This window comes from Eriocheir sinensis, chromosome 44, assembly GCF_024679095.1.
Source record: "Eriocheir sinensis breed Jianghai 21 chromosome 44, ASM2467909v1, whole genome shotgun sequence".
Taxonomy (NCBI): domain Eukaryota; kingdom Metazoa; phylum Arthropoda; class Malacostraca; order Decapoda; family Varunidae; genus Eriocheir; species Eriocheir sinensis.
In genome coordinates this window covers 2,561,308-2,578,069 of record NC_066552.1, presented here as the reverse complement: position 1 = coordinate 2,578,069, position 16,762 = coordinate 2,561,308, and the positions used below count along the sequence as shown (strand labels likewise).

Below are 16,762 nucleotides of genomic sequence, written 5' to 3'. Positions count from 1 at the left end.
TGCTCTATCCCCCACAGGACTGTAGCGTTGGGAGAAACCCCCAAGACGCCCTCGTCACCGTCCCATCCCACTACTGAGTCTGAGGCGCGGCACTGCCAGGCAACGGCTGCTGTCGGCACGGCACCGCCCACAACACAGCCGTTCATGCCGCCGCTGCACTCTGGACACTTAGCGCTCAGCTCCTCAACCTAGAGTTCAGCCGTGCAAAAGTTTTCTGGTGTTCCCGTACACACAGCTCTGGTTCATCACAGTGACTGGCGTCGTAGTGAGTAGGTGTGCTCAGTAGAGGTTAGACTGCATAGGTACTGACTTCTAGCCAAGGACATTAACACTCAAGCCTCAAGGAAAAGCTTCCCTGTACAGTTTTATGAGAGGGGAAAAATCATAGTGTGTTATGCTACCATTGATATTTAGTTTACTAGTTTGCTTTAGTCTTACATTAGAGTGTTTCCTGAGCTCACTTTGATATGTCATACAACATTGTATTCACGATTGAGCAATATCCTCAAGTAGTAACAGTCAGTAGTACCGACTTTTCATGTCTCAGTGTTTTAAATTGAAAGGTTTAACTTTTATATAAAATGTTAATGTGCAAACAGTCTTAAGTAAGTTGGGTTTTGAAAAAGGAGTGAGTGTGACGCTTAACTTTAAATCATTTACGTCTGAAAGAGCCGCTACTCAGACATGAGTTACTTTGAAGTAGGGACCGAACCTTTCTTTGTGTGTGTGTGTGTGTGTGTGTGTGTGTGTGTGTGTGTGTGTAAACGAATGAGTGCATCCACTTACAAAAACGCTTTTTCTGCAATCAATCTAATGCAAAGTCTTTCTAAAGATTCAAGCCATAAACTGTGCGGCACCGACTGATCACATTGTTTGCTGATGTGTTTCACTGGTGCATTTAAGAAAACGACACACTATGCACCTGAACGTAGAGCTGGACTTAATTGATTACAGGATGCACAAACCAGTCAGAAAGTAAATTATTGGGTGGGGAAAATTTCCCAACTATAAGAGTGCAGTCTCTCCTGTGAGGCGGGCGGCTGCACCTGGCAAGTGTTGGCCTACTGACGGCCGGTGTGGGGGCTCAGAGAGCACTTGGATTAGCCAATGACAAAACAAATCAAACTCTTGTTGATGTTTACAAATATTTATCACAGATTGCTTTTAATAGTAAATGAAATGCATAAAATCAAAATGCATTTGTATTTATATATGTGCACCAGTAAGTTTGGGAAATACTTTACTGAGTAGAAATTACACTCAAGTGTACTGATGCACCATGAGAGAAGGGTTTTTGTTGCTTTTTCTTTGTCTTGCAATTAAAGTACACGCTGCACAACACAGTGTGAGGACAAGAGGCAAAGGTCCTCCATCACTGCACATAAAAGGCTTCTAGGCCGGGCTGCAGGGACTGTGTGAACTGTTCCAAGCAGAATGGTCATCTCCTTGGCAATAAACAAATATGTTACAAACCTGCACAATAATGAATCAGCAATACCATAAATTCAAACCTGTACAGAAAATCATTTTCAACATGAAATGTACAAAAATAATTACTGATAAAATTCATAGCTTTTAAAAAGCTCTAAAACTTTCTTCAGCATTCAAACTTTTCACTAACGAATCTCCATTACATAAATGTAAGAATGAAGTCAGCCTGGCATAAGATAGGTAATTACCCGCCTTCTTTCCTGCGGGATGCCTGGGCTCTGGTGATGTACATAAACAGCACACATAAAAATTTTTGCTACCACTGCAGTAAAACCCAGCAGATTAGTGAGTAACCTTTCATGGGTGGCAGGACTGTCAAGAGTGACGGCCACCTAGACACATGTCAGGATCTTGCCTGAAGAGTGTTAGCAAGGCACACCTCAGGCCTCGGAGGCAGGCAGGGAGGGAGTGGTGTGTTCACAGGGCTGCACGCAGCACTCCAGGGTACTAACACCAGGGGGAAAAAATTACTCAGGGAAATTGAGCCGAGGCAGAAAGCTAACAGTTGTCAAAATTAAGAATGTTTTATCCGCCTTTGTTTTGGAATCACTATTTCAATATTCTATCTTCCATAACAGTTCAATTTCCCTGGATAGTTTCCTTTCCTGCTGCAGGTACTAACTGGAGGGCTGCGCACACACTTGCAGTGCACCGTGTGTTCTGTGCTGGCTCCGCGTGGCCCCTCAACGCGGCCGCTTAACTGTTTGTTAATGTCTCATCACTAAATTATTTCTTAATCTTCACAGACTTGTTTGGGGACACAAATGATCAAATATTTATTGGCAAAAATGGATTTTATGTACAACTTTGTTCTAATTATTTACTGCAATTTTATATACAAATATAATGGTTATATGAATATGCTTATTCTTTAAGGATTTATCATTAAGCACCATGATAATGTATTTTAGCTATGACTAACACATAGTAATTAAGAATGAGTGTAAAGCTTGTCCTTCGTAGGAATCAAAACATGACACTGTAGTATTGACAATGCAACTACACAACAATGCAATCTTTACTAACACATAATGCTGTAGAGGCTCTACTTGTACCTCCGTGTGACGCACCGCAAAACTTGCAAGTGACTCACGATGCAACAAAAACATGAGCCTTGAAATCTGTTGTTACTGGCACAAGGCAAATGATTCTAATCTTCTAAAGGCTGGAGCCCATTGAGATGTACAAGTCCAGTATAAACTGATACATTCATATCATTTCTATTTCAACCCAGTAACAGCGATGGGACAAATTTGTGGCTTTACCGTGTAGCAGCAATGGGCCAAATTTTTGCCATGATATAAGCCCCCCAAAATAGATGATACATAAACTGATCAGAAATGTGTTGATGTATATTATGAAATGTTTTGCGTGAGTTATGATTTTTTCTCATTTTTTTCGCTTAGAGGGACCTTTAAGAAACATGATCCCTGCTGCTACCGGGTCAAATGCTGCATCGTTCACTGATAACTTGCATACGTTGAGGACACCTTACATTTACTAGGGTATGTCGGCCCCATTCATACACGTCATTCCTATTAGTGCTCACATTAGAGTAAAAAGCTACTCTGCAGATCAGGCTGGTGTGTAGAAATGATTTAGAGCAAGAGTCTGTTGATCCGAATACCACTGATCTAAATTTCTGAGAGCAGGAAATTTCAACCTGCTAATATTTACAGCATCTGCACACTCAATCTGATAGTCCAAAAAAATCTTGTGATCTGAACAGACATGGATCAGCTGTTATTCAGATCAACACACTTATGAATCATGTTCATACACCCACTCAACTTTCCCGAGCAGTTCCCTGATGTGAGTACTGAACGGAGGGCTGCTAGAAATTTGGGGACATGCCCTAAATAAGTTACTTCACTGTGTTGTGTGCAGGACAATGTATGTAATGGAATGTCCGCTACAGAGGTTGAGGCACTACACAATGCTATCACTGAGGGTTAATAGGGTGCATGTCTTTATATAATGGATCTTTGAGGGAGAAACAGGCACTAGAGGCAGCATCAGGAGGGACAATAATAGGCACTGCACTACATCCTCTAAATAAAGTGTATATTATGTTACACAAGCTATGCTCCCCCTCCATCTCAGGCTGCAGGTAAATGTTGGATGCTGGGATAAGCTAATTGTTGGTGGCAGGCATATTTTTTTGTTAATGTGAATAGAATATATACAAATAACTTGCCAATGTCATTAGCTCATGTCAATGGAAGTTTTGAAAGTAAAGATTCATGGTAGGTGTTGTAGGTAGTCACAAAGTTTCCAGTGCCAAATGAAAACCGCCTGACAAGTCCAAAGCAACAGTGCATGTCTGCAAGATATTTTTTGATGCAGTGCTGTTTGTCATACTATTGTGGGAACACTTTTCTATTAAGCTCAACTCTTTTGTACGTATAGTTTTAACGTAAATGGCCATCTACTTTTTATAACGTAAGAATGTAACCAACTTTTGTGATGCTTTGGGTAATGGTCTGGCCACCAGTCTGAACACACCACTGCCACCAGTACTCATATTGGAGAAACTGTCTGTGGGACTGAGCTGAGGTTTAGTGAGATATTGTAAAATCAAAGTCTGATCATCAAACTACATTAACAATATACCACTTCTATACCCAGTCTTAATTTACCATGGTCATGTTTCCCACAATATATGAGAACTAATTGGAATGGGACAGACTGTAATGTACAGAACTCATGCTGGTTTCCTTCATTCATGGGAAGCAGCCGCCACAGCTGTCTGGTAAACTAAAGAAATGCCACCAACACCCAGCACTGCCATTGCCACGGGGAGTATTTTGGAAAATAAAGGAAATCCTAGATTTTTTATTTCTGAGAGAGGAGTCATCCAGCATAACCAAAGAATAGGAGATTTTGGCCAACTCCCTCCTGCTGCTGCCTTGGTACCCTTGCCCTCACCTCTTGACCACCATGGTAGGGAGCCAGGCCCTTGCATAATGTAGGGAAACACAATATAATGCTTTACTGAATGGAGGATGGTGTCATGAATGGATGAGGACGGATCTTTTTCTGTGATGAGTTTCGTGTATTCTGAATTTCAACCATCGCATAAATATGCAGAAGTGATGTTCCTTAGCATACTTTAGATTTAAAGGATTATTTAAGCGATGACTTGCATAAGTGACTGTGACATGACACACATTTTGATGTAAGAAAATATATACACTAGGGAACCTGTTGTGGTCAAATTATTTTTCTATATAACTGTTAGGGAAAGTGTTAAATGGGTCTGCGGTGATTCCCTGGAGAGTTTGTTTGTTGGTTTGTACACGCCTTCCCAACTAGTACTAATATCAGATGAAATTACTACTCTAGAAAATGGGCTGTTTATTTATTTATTTATTTTATCTTTTTACATCAAATGAGATGGCTCGAGGGCAACAAAAAGAGTGCATAAAACAGAAAAAAAAAAAAAAACAGGATATCATCAAGGGCATCTGGTCTTAACCCTCACCCCCCTCAAGCCACAACCTCAAAACAGCCACCCTATAATAACATGGGTGAAAGCTGTCAAGAGAAAGAAAAAAGCTACCTGTATGTGGGCAGCTCTGCATGTATCAGCCCTTATGTTCAGATACGAGAGCTCCATACATAGGGATCAATAGTACAGTGCTGCCCTCTATGTGGAAGCAGTTTTGAAAGTACCCCACTGAGCTGAGGTATGGAAACAAGTAATAGTCAGTCATCATTCATCCTCATCCTCAGTTGTATCATTCCATTGCACAGGATTCTCCCAGGTGTTTATTTTCCTCTCTGTTCTGTGCTCTAGGTTCCCAATTTTGATGTAAATGTTTAACTTGTCAGTCTCATTGTACCATCTCTTGAATGGCCTCCCCTTCAGACTTATTATATCAGTTGTTTCCCATATTACTTGTCCTTGCTCCTATATTTTTCATAACAGTTCATTTTTATATATATGAACTCAGTTGTCTAGAGTGGTTGTGTTCCTGGTGTGAGTACTAGTCAGAAGGCTGTGTATGGACTGGCAAACATTCTCAAAAGAGGGGTAAAAAAATGTTGGGAGGCTGATTAAAGACAAAATAATTTAAAGTATAAAAACTGAGGCAATTAATCAGTCAAGAAGATAACCATGTACAAGTTTGTGTGTGTGTGTGTGTTTGCCCGTGTGACTATTATACTGTAGGGTTATTTAATTCATGTAATCGACCATCAGCTTTTGAATGGCCCGGTAACATTACGGATACTGAGCAATACCATACATTGCTTGTTGTTGCAATTATTATACTGATTTTGTAATTTATTATGTTGACCTAGTTTACATAAAACTTTGCATTACTCAAATGTGTATTATTGTTACCTGGCCTCTGACATGCTTAGTAAGCCCTGAAGAAACTTTGCTCCCAATCTCTCTCTAAGGTGAGCACTATCCAAATAGCAGGTGGCTGCCTTATGTCACATATGGATGAGCTTAGTACTTGGGAGTAATTTTATGTACAGGGCAGACCCTCCCAGCAGGCAGCACTCAGATGCTGGATTGCAATGGTAGATGCTGATCCACCCATCGATGATATCTTTACCATCTCTTGACGAGGTCAGAGAGGCTGTGGCAAGTTGAGGGGTGGGATCTGTAACAGCAGTGCAGAGCTGCTCAAAGTTGGAAGTGAGGCCATGATCCGAAGGTTGCATGTGGTCCTGACTGCCGTATGGCAATCTGGTACCATTCCTCTTGACTGGAGAAGGGGGTTGGTCAACCCTATCTAGAAAGGAAAAGGACACCACCAGGTCTGCGACAACTATTGTGGTACTATTACACTGCTCAGTGTGTCAGGCAAGATGCTTCATCATTATTGCTGATGCAGAATTGCAGCCAGCTGTTCAAGCTGCAGAGACCTGAGCAGTCTGGGTTCATGCTTATCAAGTCAACAAGTGGCTGTATTCTAGTAGTTCGTATACTGGTAGAGCGCTGACACAAGTTACGACAGGGGATGCTTGCAGCCTATGTCGATCTAAAGAAGGCGTTTGATTCAGTGCATTGTGAGGCACTCTGGAATCTCCTGCAACTCGGCATGATTCCTGCAAGGAACACTGGTCTATTAAGTGGCCTGTACCCTGGGACTACTGTGGAGTATGGGTGGGGGGAGGCGTGTCTACCTTTCCCATGAATGCGGGAGTGAGGCAGGGGCAGGGGCCCATCACTTTTTAACACTTGTATGGACTGGGTACTACATAAGAGTTGTGTATCAAAGGCACTGTGGAACATGTTGACAATACCAGGGTCAATGATCTTGTTTTTGCCAATGATGTAATAATCCTTGCAGAGCCACTGGAGGTTCTGGTAATGACTCTTGATGCACTGCACAACACAATGAAGCAAAGCCCTTGGGACTCCAGGTCTCCTGGGCCAAGACCAAGGTACAGGTGTTTGGAAGCTTGCTAGATGAAACAGTACAGTCTGTTCATAACTGTGGCGAGGACATCCACACCTCGGAAAATTTTACACACCTTGGTGGCGTGGTTCAGAACAATTGTGAGTCTCATCAGGAAGTCTTACGGCGGACTGGCTTGGCCCACAGTGTTATGAACACGCTCAGCACAAGTATATGGCATTGTCAATACCTGTGTAGAAGGACAAAGATCTGGATCTTCAAGTCTCTTGTGCCCTCTGTCTTACTCTATGGCTGTGAGACATGGACACTAATGGGGACTTGGAGAGGCGGATTCATGCCTTTGGTAATAGGTGTCAGAAGAACGGAACATTGCTGGAGTGACTGTCAAACTAGTGATTACTCTGCTAGATTGATTTGAGGCCTATCATATTACCTGGATGGTCCATCAATGCCAACTCCGGCTATACGGGCGTGTGGCACACTGCCCAGAAGCTGACCCTGCTTGTTAGGTTATTTCTATAGAAGACAACCCCGAGTGGAGGAGGCCAGGGGTCTGAGTAAGCCATTAGGCGAGTCAACCCCTGGGGTGAGTTGGGTGTAATTCTGTATAATTATCCCAAACTGCTCGGTTTAGGAAACATTTAGTCCATCACCAAATCATAACGATCACAAGGTATCCGAGCCCCCCCCCACCCCCAAGCTGCCTCCGTGGCGCAGTGGTATGTAGTCATGGCTATAAAACTGCTCACCTGGGTTCGATCCCGCAGCTGTTCACCCTTCCGGCCTTCCCTGCAGCAGTAACTTACATGCCGGCCCCTGTGAGTGTTAACCTGGTCTTCTGAATGGTAACCCAGTCGCAACATGGCCAAGAAATCAGCTGGGGTGGTGCGTGGTGGATTGGTGGGTAGAGTGGTGGAGTGGGGGGAGGTATAGTGGAGTGGTGGTGGATTAGTGGAGTGGTGGTGGATTGGTGGAGTGGGGGGAGGTGTAGTGGAGTGGTGGTGGATTAGTGGAGTGGTGGTGGATTGGTGTAGCAGTGAAGTGGAGTGGAGTGGTGGTGGAGTTGTCACCTCTAGTAACAGAGGCGAGGCGGCACACGAGTCCAGCACGTGATCAGGCCGTGGCGGTGGAGGTGAACACAGGTGGGAACATGGAGGTAGAATAGGTGGAGTCGACACGGCCCGCTAATCCCACTCATTGAGGTGAAGCCGACGAACTGTCAAATTTACGGCCAAAAGATGGGGGTGGGCGACCTGACCTGACCTGACACCTGGCCGTAAAAATAACAGCTCGGGTGGATTCACTTAATTAAGCTGATGTCGACTCCACCAATTATACCTCCATGGGCTCAACAGGTAGGAGAGGCCGGACAGGTAAGAACAAACAAGAAAACAAGAAAAATACACGACACACATTACATTACCAGCCATTAAAGAGAGCTACGGTTTCCTAAGGATGCTGTGAGGAAGGGTAAGGCAGAGGAAATGATATAATAGAGAAGTTAATGAAGGAAATATGGAGGAACACTTACGAAGGAGGAGGACGAGGTGGGCGTGGCTTGGAGGAGCTCATGACCGTCTTTTCCTCGGGACTGTTCTCTTCTTCTTTCTTTTTCTACTTCTTCTTTTGACCTGTAACGCTTTGTATCTCTTCTTAGGTCCTCCTCTGGGTCCTCTCGTTGTTCTTATTCACACGTACACTTTCCCTTTCAATAGTACGTAACATTTAATTTAAAGACATACACTCCCCGTCTTCCTCTCGGGACTCTTCTTCCTCTTGAGATTGTCAAATTTAGTATAGTATTTGAGCGGGTTTTTTTTTTTTTACATCTTCTTTTTGTTGCCTCTGTGCTGTAAAAAAAAATCATTATAGTTGCCGAAGGGATGAATTTTGCTGTTTACTCATTTATAAAGCAATTCACACCCTTATTTTCCTCCCTTCTCCTTTGTTGTTTTACTTGCAACAATAAACTATCAATCAATCCCTTATTTTAGAACACGAGAATGATGGCCGCGGGCATGGAGGTATAAAAAACACCTCCATGGCCGCGGGGGTCCACTGAATAGGCATGGTGGTATTATATTACAGCATTATATCGTCATCCTTTTTATTATAGCATTGAAGCCTTTTATAGATCTACTTCGAACACATACAAAACGAAAAACAGTGCAATACTTCATTAAGCTTACCGTACATTTGCTACTACTACTACTACTACTACTACTACTACTACTACTACTACCACTACTACTACTACTACTACTACCTCGGTTGTTGGTGGTGGTGGTACTGAGCGAACTGACAACGATGGATGGCGAAACACGTTGAGAGATAATGATAACAGAGGAAGGAGTTAGGGGAAGGGAAAGGAAGGGAAGGGAGGGAAGGGGAGATAGATGAGAAGGGAAGATGAAGCGAGAAGGAAGAAGAGGGAAGGGATAGGGAAGGAAAGGGAAGGGAAAAACAGGGATGGGAAGGGAGGAGAGGGAAGTAATGGAAGGGAAGAAGGAAGGAAAGGGATGGGAAGGGAAGAGGAGGAAATGAATGGGAAGGGAAAGGGAATAACGGCCGTATTCTCAGTGAATCTCTTCCCCCTTCCCGCAAGGAAACGAGGGTTCGTGGACCAAACGGTATGCTCAGTGACGAGGAGTGTCTTTGATGCAGCGCGCGAAACGGCGAGCGGGAAAGAAATGAACTAATTTCCTCTCTTGACGAAGAGGAGGTGAAGGCCCGCTCTTCGCTAATATCTTCGCACATTTAATGCTTTATTACAACATTTTTCCATGTTGCTGTATTATTAATTGGGTATAAGAACAATTTAAATTTTCTAGGCCTTATATAAAAAGTCATACAATGCGAGAAACATTATTTTTTTGTTTATTCAAGACTTCACGGTTACCATGATAATTTAAGCCAACACTGGAACGCACCTCCAAGCCAGCATGCCCCGCCCTTCAGACTCAACTATTCACAACAATTCTCCTTTTTAAGCATTTGTAGGGCGGGCACTTCAAACCATAAGCATGAAGAGTGCTGGGACAAATTTAAAAGTGACGGACTGACAGCTAGGCTTCGGCCTCCGGGCGAATGTTTCACAAGTCTGTATGAATATGTGGTGCTATGTGGTACTCCGTGCTGGGCTTCCCACAGCCAATCTCCAAACTCGTGACGTCACCTGTGGGTGGAGCTTAGCAAAGCTCAGCAATATAGATGATACCATTTTCCACCCACTGATAGGAGCTCTAAAGCTAGTTAAAAATATATTTACAAGGGAGAAATAACGAAGGGAGAAAGAGATCTCATGGAACAGGAGGAAAATAAAGAAAATAAAAGCAGTTTATTCTAACGAGGTCTCCTAAGCTCCGCCCACAGGTAACGGGACGATATCAAAGCGAAGCAAACATAGCCACAGATACCAACCAATTAAACCCATCAATGTAAATTTTCTGCTATATATTGTTACGCCAAGGCTTAGCTTAGTTTAAATTGTAATTGGCGCCACGTGACGTAATGAGGGTTCCCTGCGGCCCCGTTGAGGGGGCGGGCTGGAGAGGGACGCCATGCGGCGAGGAAGAGTGGAGACGGAGAGAAGACAAAGGACGCGCTCGCCTGTGCTCTGTGCCTTAGGACTTAATCGCCTGTGATTTGTGCCTTGACTGCCTCCCCCTTGGACTTATAAGGATTGTACAACGTTCTATTGCTTAGTAAACCCCAAGAAAGTCCGCCCTGTATTTAATTGTGCCTCGCTGTGTGCTCTGTGGGTGTGTGCGAGTGTGTCCGCCGGAGTGTCTTTGTGTCTGCTGTCCGCCTCGTGGGAGCACTGTGTTTTCCATAGCGAGCCCAGTTTAAGTAATTGGGAGAGCACCTGTCTGCCTGTGTGAGGGGTAGACAAGTGGAGTATAACAGTGGTGTCAGGAGCGGGGTGGAAATTGTGCTGTGAGTGGACGGGCAGACAAAGAGTGACGCCTCGGGCACAATGGAGCTCGGCGAGCACGGTGCGGCTGGCGGAGCGAGTGGTGGGGGTAGTGGTGACCTTGAGGCTGATGAAGACGCTAAGCCTGGCCAGCTGGAGTGAATTTCCTCAATGTTGGCTGGCTTGAGGCAGAAATAACGCTTCAAGGTCAAAAGCAGGCCGCACGCACAGACCAGCTGGCCCGTGAGCAGGCCGAGCGCTCCGAGGCACAGGCCAGCAGGCTTGAGGAGCAGGCCGTGAGCAGGCCAGGCGCTCCGAGGCACAGGCCAGCAGGCTTGAGGAGAGGCCCGTGAGCAGGCCGAGCGCTGAGGCACAGGCCAGCAGGCTTGAGGAGCAGGCCCGTGAGCAGGCCGAGCGCTCCGAGGCACAGGCCAGCAGGCTTGAGGAGGCACTACAAGCAAGTTTGGCTTCTGTGCGGCAGGAGGCACGGCAGTATACCGATCAGGCCTGCGAGGAGGTCCGGGTTGAGCTACAGAGGGGCCTAGAGGCACTGAGAGGTGAGGTGCAGGAGGTAAGGTTTGAGGCGAGGCAGGCTGCCGTGTGTGCTGCCCCAGAGGAAGTGCAGAGTGAGCCTTTGTGTGATTGGGGGCAGTGTCAAGCCTCGCTGAGGCCACGCAGTGTTCTCTGAGCCTCCGGGCCTGGCGTGTCCGGCCAGGGGTCACGGTCGGGGTTCAGCGGCTGGCGTGGGCTGCGGCAGGGCGCGAGCAGCAGCCCGCCACTGTTGCCAAACAGCCCGCCACCCTCGCCTCCTCACCTAAACCCTACCCTGCCTCCTTTCTTGCCCCAGTGCCTGCCTTCTACCCTGCTCGTTCGTTTCCTTCCACGACCACCGCAGGCGTAAGCCGGCTGAGTATGACAGCAAGGTAGCTTGGGAGGCCTACGTTGCTCAGTTCGTCATGCTCGCAACAGCTCAAGGGTGGACTGAGGAAGAAAAGGCGCTGCAGCTGGCAACGGCGCTGCGGGGCCCGGCACTCAGATTCTCAGCCACCTTCCAGCCACCAAGCAAGCTTCCTTTACCAGCCTGTCGGAAGCCTTGCAGCGCCGCTGGGCACAGTCACCAGGCTGAGGTGTACAGGGCTCAGCTGAAGAAGAGGGCGAGGCAGAAGGGCGAGACGCTGTCACAACTGGCGCAAGATGTGGAGGCCCTTGTGAGGCGGGCTTATCCGGCTGCTGGTGAAGACATGACGACCGTCCTCGCCCGTGACGCCTTCGTAGATGCTCTGCAGGACCACCAGCTGCAGATCTACGTAAAGCAAGCCCACCCTGGTGACCTGCAGGTGGCTTTGGCGAGGGCCATGGAGTTCGAGGCGTTTCTCAAGACGTCAAGCCGCCTCGCTGACTACGCCAAGCCTCGGAACGACGTGCGAGGCCGGAAGGCGAAGTTCGAGCGTAAGGCGGCGTCGAGGAGACGAGCCCCGAGTTTGGTGGCCGTTGCTGGGGCTGCGGTGAGAAGGGCCACAGACGCGACCGGTGTCCGAGGGGCGAAAGACGCGTTCCCTCGACCGGCCGAAGTCTGGGGGCTTCCAGACTTGCTGCAAGGACTGCGGCAAGTCTGATCACCGCTCAGCGCCTGCCCCAAGCCGAAGCAAGTGGCGCAGGCGGGAAACAGCAGCGGGCTGGACAAGGGGGCGACTACCCAGCCTGCCAAGGTCGACACGCCCCACTTGTGTAAGATGCCGCCATACCACTAGTTCGGTGCAGGTGGAGGGCAACGTAGACGGTAAGTCTTGCCGCCTGACAGTCGACACCGGGGCTGAAAAGACCCTGGTGCGCCCCGAGTTGCTGGACGCTGAGCGGCTCCCAGACGCCCCGCAGAGATTGTGCGGCGTGACGGGGCATTGCGTGGCACTCCAGGGGCCTGTAGTGGCTCGTGTCGGCGTGGGCGGCGCAGAAGAGCGGCTGCCAGTGTACGCCGCCGACCTGGATGAAGAGGGCTTGCTCGGTTTTGACTACCTGGTGCAGACTGGCGCATGTATCGACTTTGGACGGAAGCGGATGAGGGTGCACGGACAAGAGGTGCCCTGGCTTCCGGAAGTCGGTTGTGCCGAGGTAGTGACGGCCGAGCGACTGCACCTTGCCCCCAGGACGGAGCGACGAGTCCAGTGTCGACTGTCGAGGGTGATGCACGACGCGGAAGGCATAGTAGAACCCTCAGAAAACCTGCACCTGACTGACGGTGTGGCAGTCGGGAGGAGCCTCGTGGGAGCGGGGAGGAGTTAGTGACAGTACTCGTTGCTAACTTCTCTGACGAGGCTCGGCGACTACCCGCTGGTGCCAGACTAGGCACATGTGAAGAGGTGGAGCGAGCTGAACAGCCGTCGAAGAGTGCGTCTACGCCTGCGGAGGGAGTGCTGCCTGACTTCCTTGAAGACCTGGCGCTCAGGGGCTCCGCTAACCTGACGGAGTCGCAGGCGGAAGGTGCGCCACACCTTGACGCAGTACTCAGACGTGTTCAGCCGGGGCGACTTGGACTTGGGCCGCACGTCGCTGGTGAAACACAGCATCAACACTGGAACCAGCGCGCCCATCAAGTGTCCCCTCGACGTATCGCACCTGCCCGACGAGAGGAGATGCAGCGCACCGTCAACGACCTGGCAAATCAGGGGTGATCGAGAAGTCCGACAGTCCGTGGTCTTCAGCGGTAGTCCTGGTTAAAGAAGGACGGCACACAACGCTTCTGTGTGGACTACCGGGCACTGAATGACGTGACTGTGAAGGATTCCTACCCCTGCCGAGGATCGACGACACCTTGGACGCGCTGGTAGGGGCGAGGTGGTTCTCCACGCTCGACCTGAAGTCGGGCTACCACCAGGTGGAGATGGCCGAAGAGGACAAGCCGAAGACAGCCTTTTCCTTCGGGCAGGGCTTGTGGCAGTTTAATGTCATGCCCTTCGGCCTCTGCAACGCCCCTGGCTGTTTTGAACGTCTGATGGAGCGGGTGCTGGACGGCCTGCAGTGGAGGACGGCCCTCATCTACCTCGACGACGTCATCGTCTACGGAGGCACCTTCGAGGAGGAGCTGGGGAGGCTGGAGGAGGTCCTGCAACGCCTGAGGAAGGCTAACCTCAAGCTCAGCCCCAAGAAGTGCTCCCTCTTCCAGTACGAGGTGCCGTTCCTGGGGCATGTCGTCAACAAGGACGGCGTGCGCACAGACCCGCAGAAAGTGGCAGCAGTAGCAGACTGGCCTCGGCCCACTAACGTAGCTGAGGTCAGGAGCTACTTGGGTCTGTGCACCTACCGTCGCTTCGTGCAGGACTTCGCCACCATCGCGGCGCCCTACACCGCCTCACTCGTAAAGGTGCCTTTCGAGTGGGACGAGGCGTGCCAGGCTGCGTTCGACGGCCTGAAGAGGGCCCTAGTGGAGGCGCCGGTCCTGCCGTACCCCAACCCGAAGCTCCCTTACCTGCTTGACACCGACGCCAGTGCGGAGGGCATCGGGGCTGTCTTGTCGCAGGTGAAGGATGGAAGGGAGCACGTGGTGGCCTACTACAGCGCCAAGTTCAGTAGGCCTGAACGCAACTACTGCGTGACCAGGAAGGAGCTGCTGGCAGTAGTAAAAAGTCTCGAGCACTTCCAGCCGTACCTCTACGGCGCTGAGTTCACCGTCCGGACCGACCACGCTGCCCTGCAGTGGTTGAAAACACTGAAGGCGCCGGAGGGTCAGCTGGCGAGGTGGTTGGGAAGGCTCGAGCAGTTCAACTACCGGATTGTTCACCGCCCGGGTCGTGTGCACAGCAACGCCGATAGTTTGAGCCGGCGCCCGTGTGAGGCAAGCTACTCACACCAGGCGCGTCGGGACCCTGACCCTGTTTGCCGACGCTTAACAGTGCCTGCCAACGCCACTGAAGGCAACGACCGGTGGCGTGAGGCACAGAGCGCAGACCCCGCTCTTGCTCCTGTAGTGCGTTGGCTCAGGGCCAGCGGGGAGCGACCCCGGTGGGAGGAAGTGTCGGCGGAGAGTCCTGCCACTAAGTGCCTCGTCGACCAGTGGGAGACGCTGCGGTTGGACCGGTGGGGAGTGCTAGTAAAGCGCTGGGAGGTGTTAGGCGGAGTGGGCAGAGACGCCTGGGTAGTGGTGGTACCCCGTGCAAAGCGTGCTGAGGTGTTACGGGAGTTGCACGCCGGTGTTACTAGTGGCCACTTGGGCGAGAAAAAGACCCTTAAACGTCTCCGCCAGCGCTTCTACTGGGTCGGTATGCGGAACGACGTTTCCGAGTGGTGTCGGGCCTGTGACGTTTGTAGTGCGAAAAAGGGCCCCACACGCCGGAATCGGGCTCCGCTTCAGTTGTACAGCGTGGGGGCGCCAATGGAGCGGGTTGCTGTAGATATTGCTGGCCCGCTGCCCATGACGCCCAGGGCAATCGTTTCGTATGCGTCGTGATGGACTACTTCACGAAGTGGCCTGAGGCGTATGCGCTCCCGAACCACGAGGCTGAAACAGTGGCGAGTGTCCTAGTAAACGAGTGCTTCACCCGGTTCGGTGTGCCGTCAGAACTGCACTCAGACCAGGGCCGTGAGTTCGAGTCCCGTGTGTTCCGTGAGTGCTGCGACTTGCTGGGAGTGCGGAAGACCCGAACGACGCCACTCCACCCGCAGTCGGACGGGATGGTGGAGCGGTTCAACCGGACACTCGCACAGCAGTTGGCCAAGTATTGCGGGGCAAACCAGGAGGACTGGGACGTCAAGTTGCCCGCAATGCTGATGGCGTACCGGTCCGCTGTGCACGAGGCCACTGACTATACACCCGCACGTCTTATGTTTGGCCGCGAGCTCAGACTCCCTGTGGATCTGGCGACGGGGCGGCCGCCGGACGTGGGCCTGCCGACTGTCACCTCTGGCTTCGCTGCCGCGCTGCAGGAGAACCTGGTCGAGGTCCATCACCAGGTGCGCGGCAAGCTCAGAGTGGCAGGCCAGGCGATGAAGGACTACTACGATCGCCGCATGCGGGACGTGAGGTATGCGGTGGGTGACAGAGTGTGGCTGCATAACCCTCGCCGGAAGAAAGGGTTATCACCGAAGCTGCAGAGTCCCTGGAGGGGCCCTACACGGTGATTGCAGTCCTGTCCGCTGTCACCTACCGCATCAGGAGGGCCGCAAACGCTCCTCTGTCGTCCACGTTGACCGGCTCTGGCGCTACCATGGGCCGGGCCGTTACTCCTGGGGTACTGGCGCTGAGGAGGACCCTGACTACCCCAGTAGTGACGAGGAGGACCGGGCAGAACTTGACCCGGTGGACGTCGAGGTCGCGGATGATGTGGAGGAGGAGGCAGGTGGAGACGCCGACCTGGAGGCCGGCTCTGCTGGTGACCTGGACCAGCTCGCTGCCTCTCCCTCGCCCTCACCTCCACCGCGACGACCAAGACGTGAGAGGAGGAGGCCAGGATGGCTTACAGATTTTGATACAGACTGATTTGTTTAGTTCCCCAGTTATGTTTTGTTTGTTTTGTTAAGTTGGCGAGGCGGGTCGCCTGCGCTTAAGGGGGGGGTAGTGTTACGCCAAGGCTTAGCTTAGTTTAAATTGTAATTGGCGCCACGTGACGTAATGAGGGTTCCCTGCGGCCCCGTTGAGGGGGCGGGCTGGAGAGGGACGCCATGCGGCGAGGAAGAGTAGAGACGGAGAGAAGACAAAGGACGCGCTCGCCTGTGCTCTGTGCCTTAGGACTTAATCGCCTGTGATTTGTGCCTTGACTGCCTCCCCCTTGGACTTATAAGGATTGTACAACGTTCTATTGCTTAGTAAACCCCAAGAAAGTCCGCCCTGTATTTAATTGTGCCTCGCTGTGTGCTCTGTGGGTGTGTGCGAGTGTGTCCGCCGGAGTGTCTTTGTGTCTGCTGTCCGCCTCGTGGGAGCACTGTGTTTTCCATAGCGAGCCCAGTTTAAGTAATTGGGAGAGCACCTGTCTGCCTGTGTGAGGGGTAG

At 50.2% G+C, this 16,762-nt stretch overlaps 1 protein-coding gene across 1 annotated transcript in view; it reads left to right on the top strand.

Annotated features, from left to right (window-relative positions):
- LOC126980280 (6-phosphofructo-2-kinase/fructose-2,6-bisphosphatase 1-like) overlaps positions 1–5,823 on the top strand; it is a 75,456-nt gene extending 69,633 nt beyond the window's left edge. Inside the window, exon 11 of the mRNA XM_050829990.1 lies at positions 18–5,823. Within this exon, the coding sequence (XP_050685947.1) occupies positions 18–77 (60 nt within the window). The 3' untranslated portion in view covers positions 78–5,823. The remainder of the gene's footprint in view (positions 1–17) is intronic.
- The last annotated feature ends 10,939 nt before the right edge of the window (positions 5,824–16,762 follow it).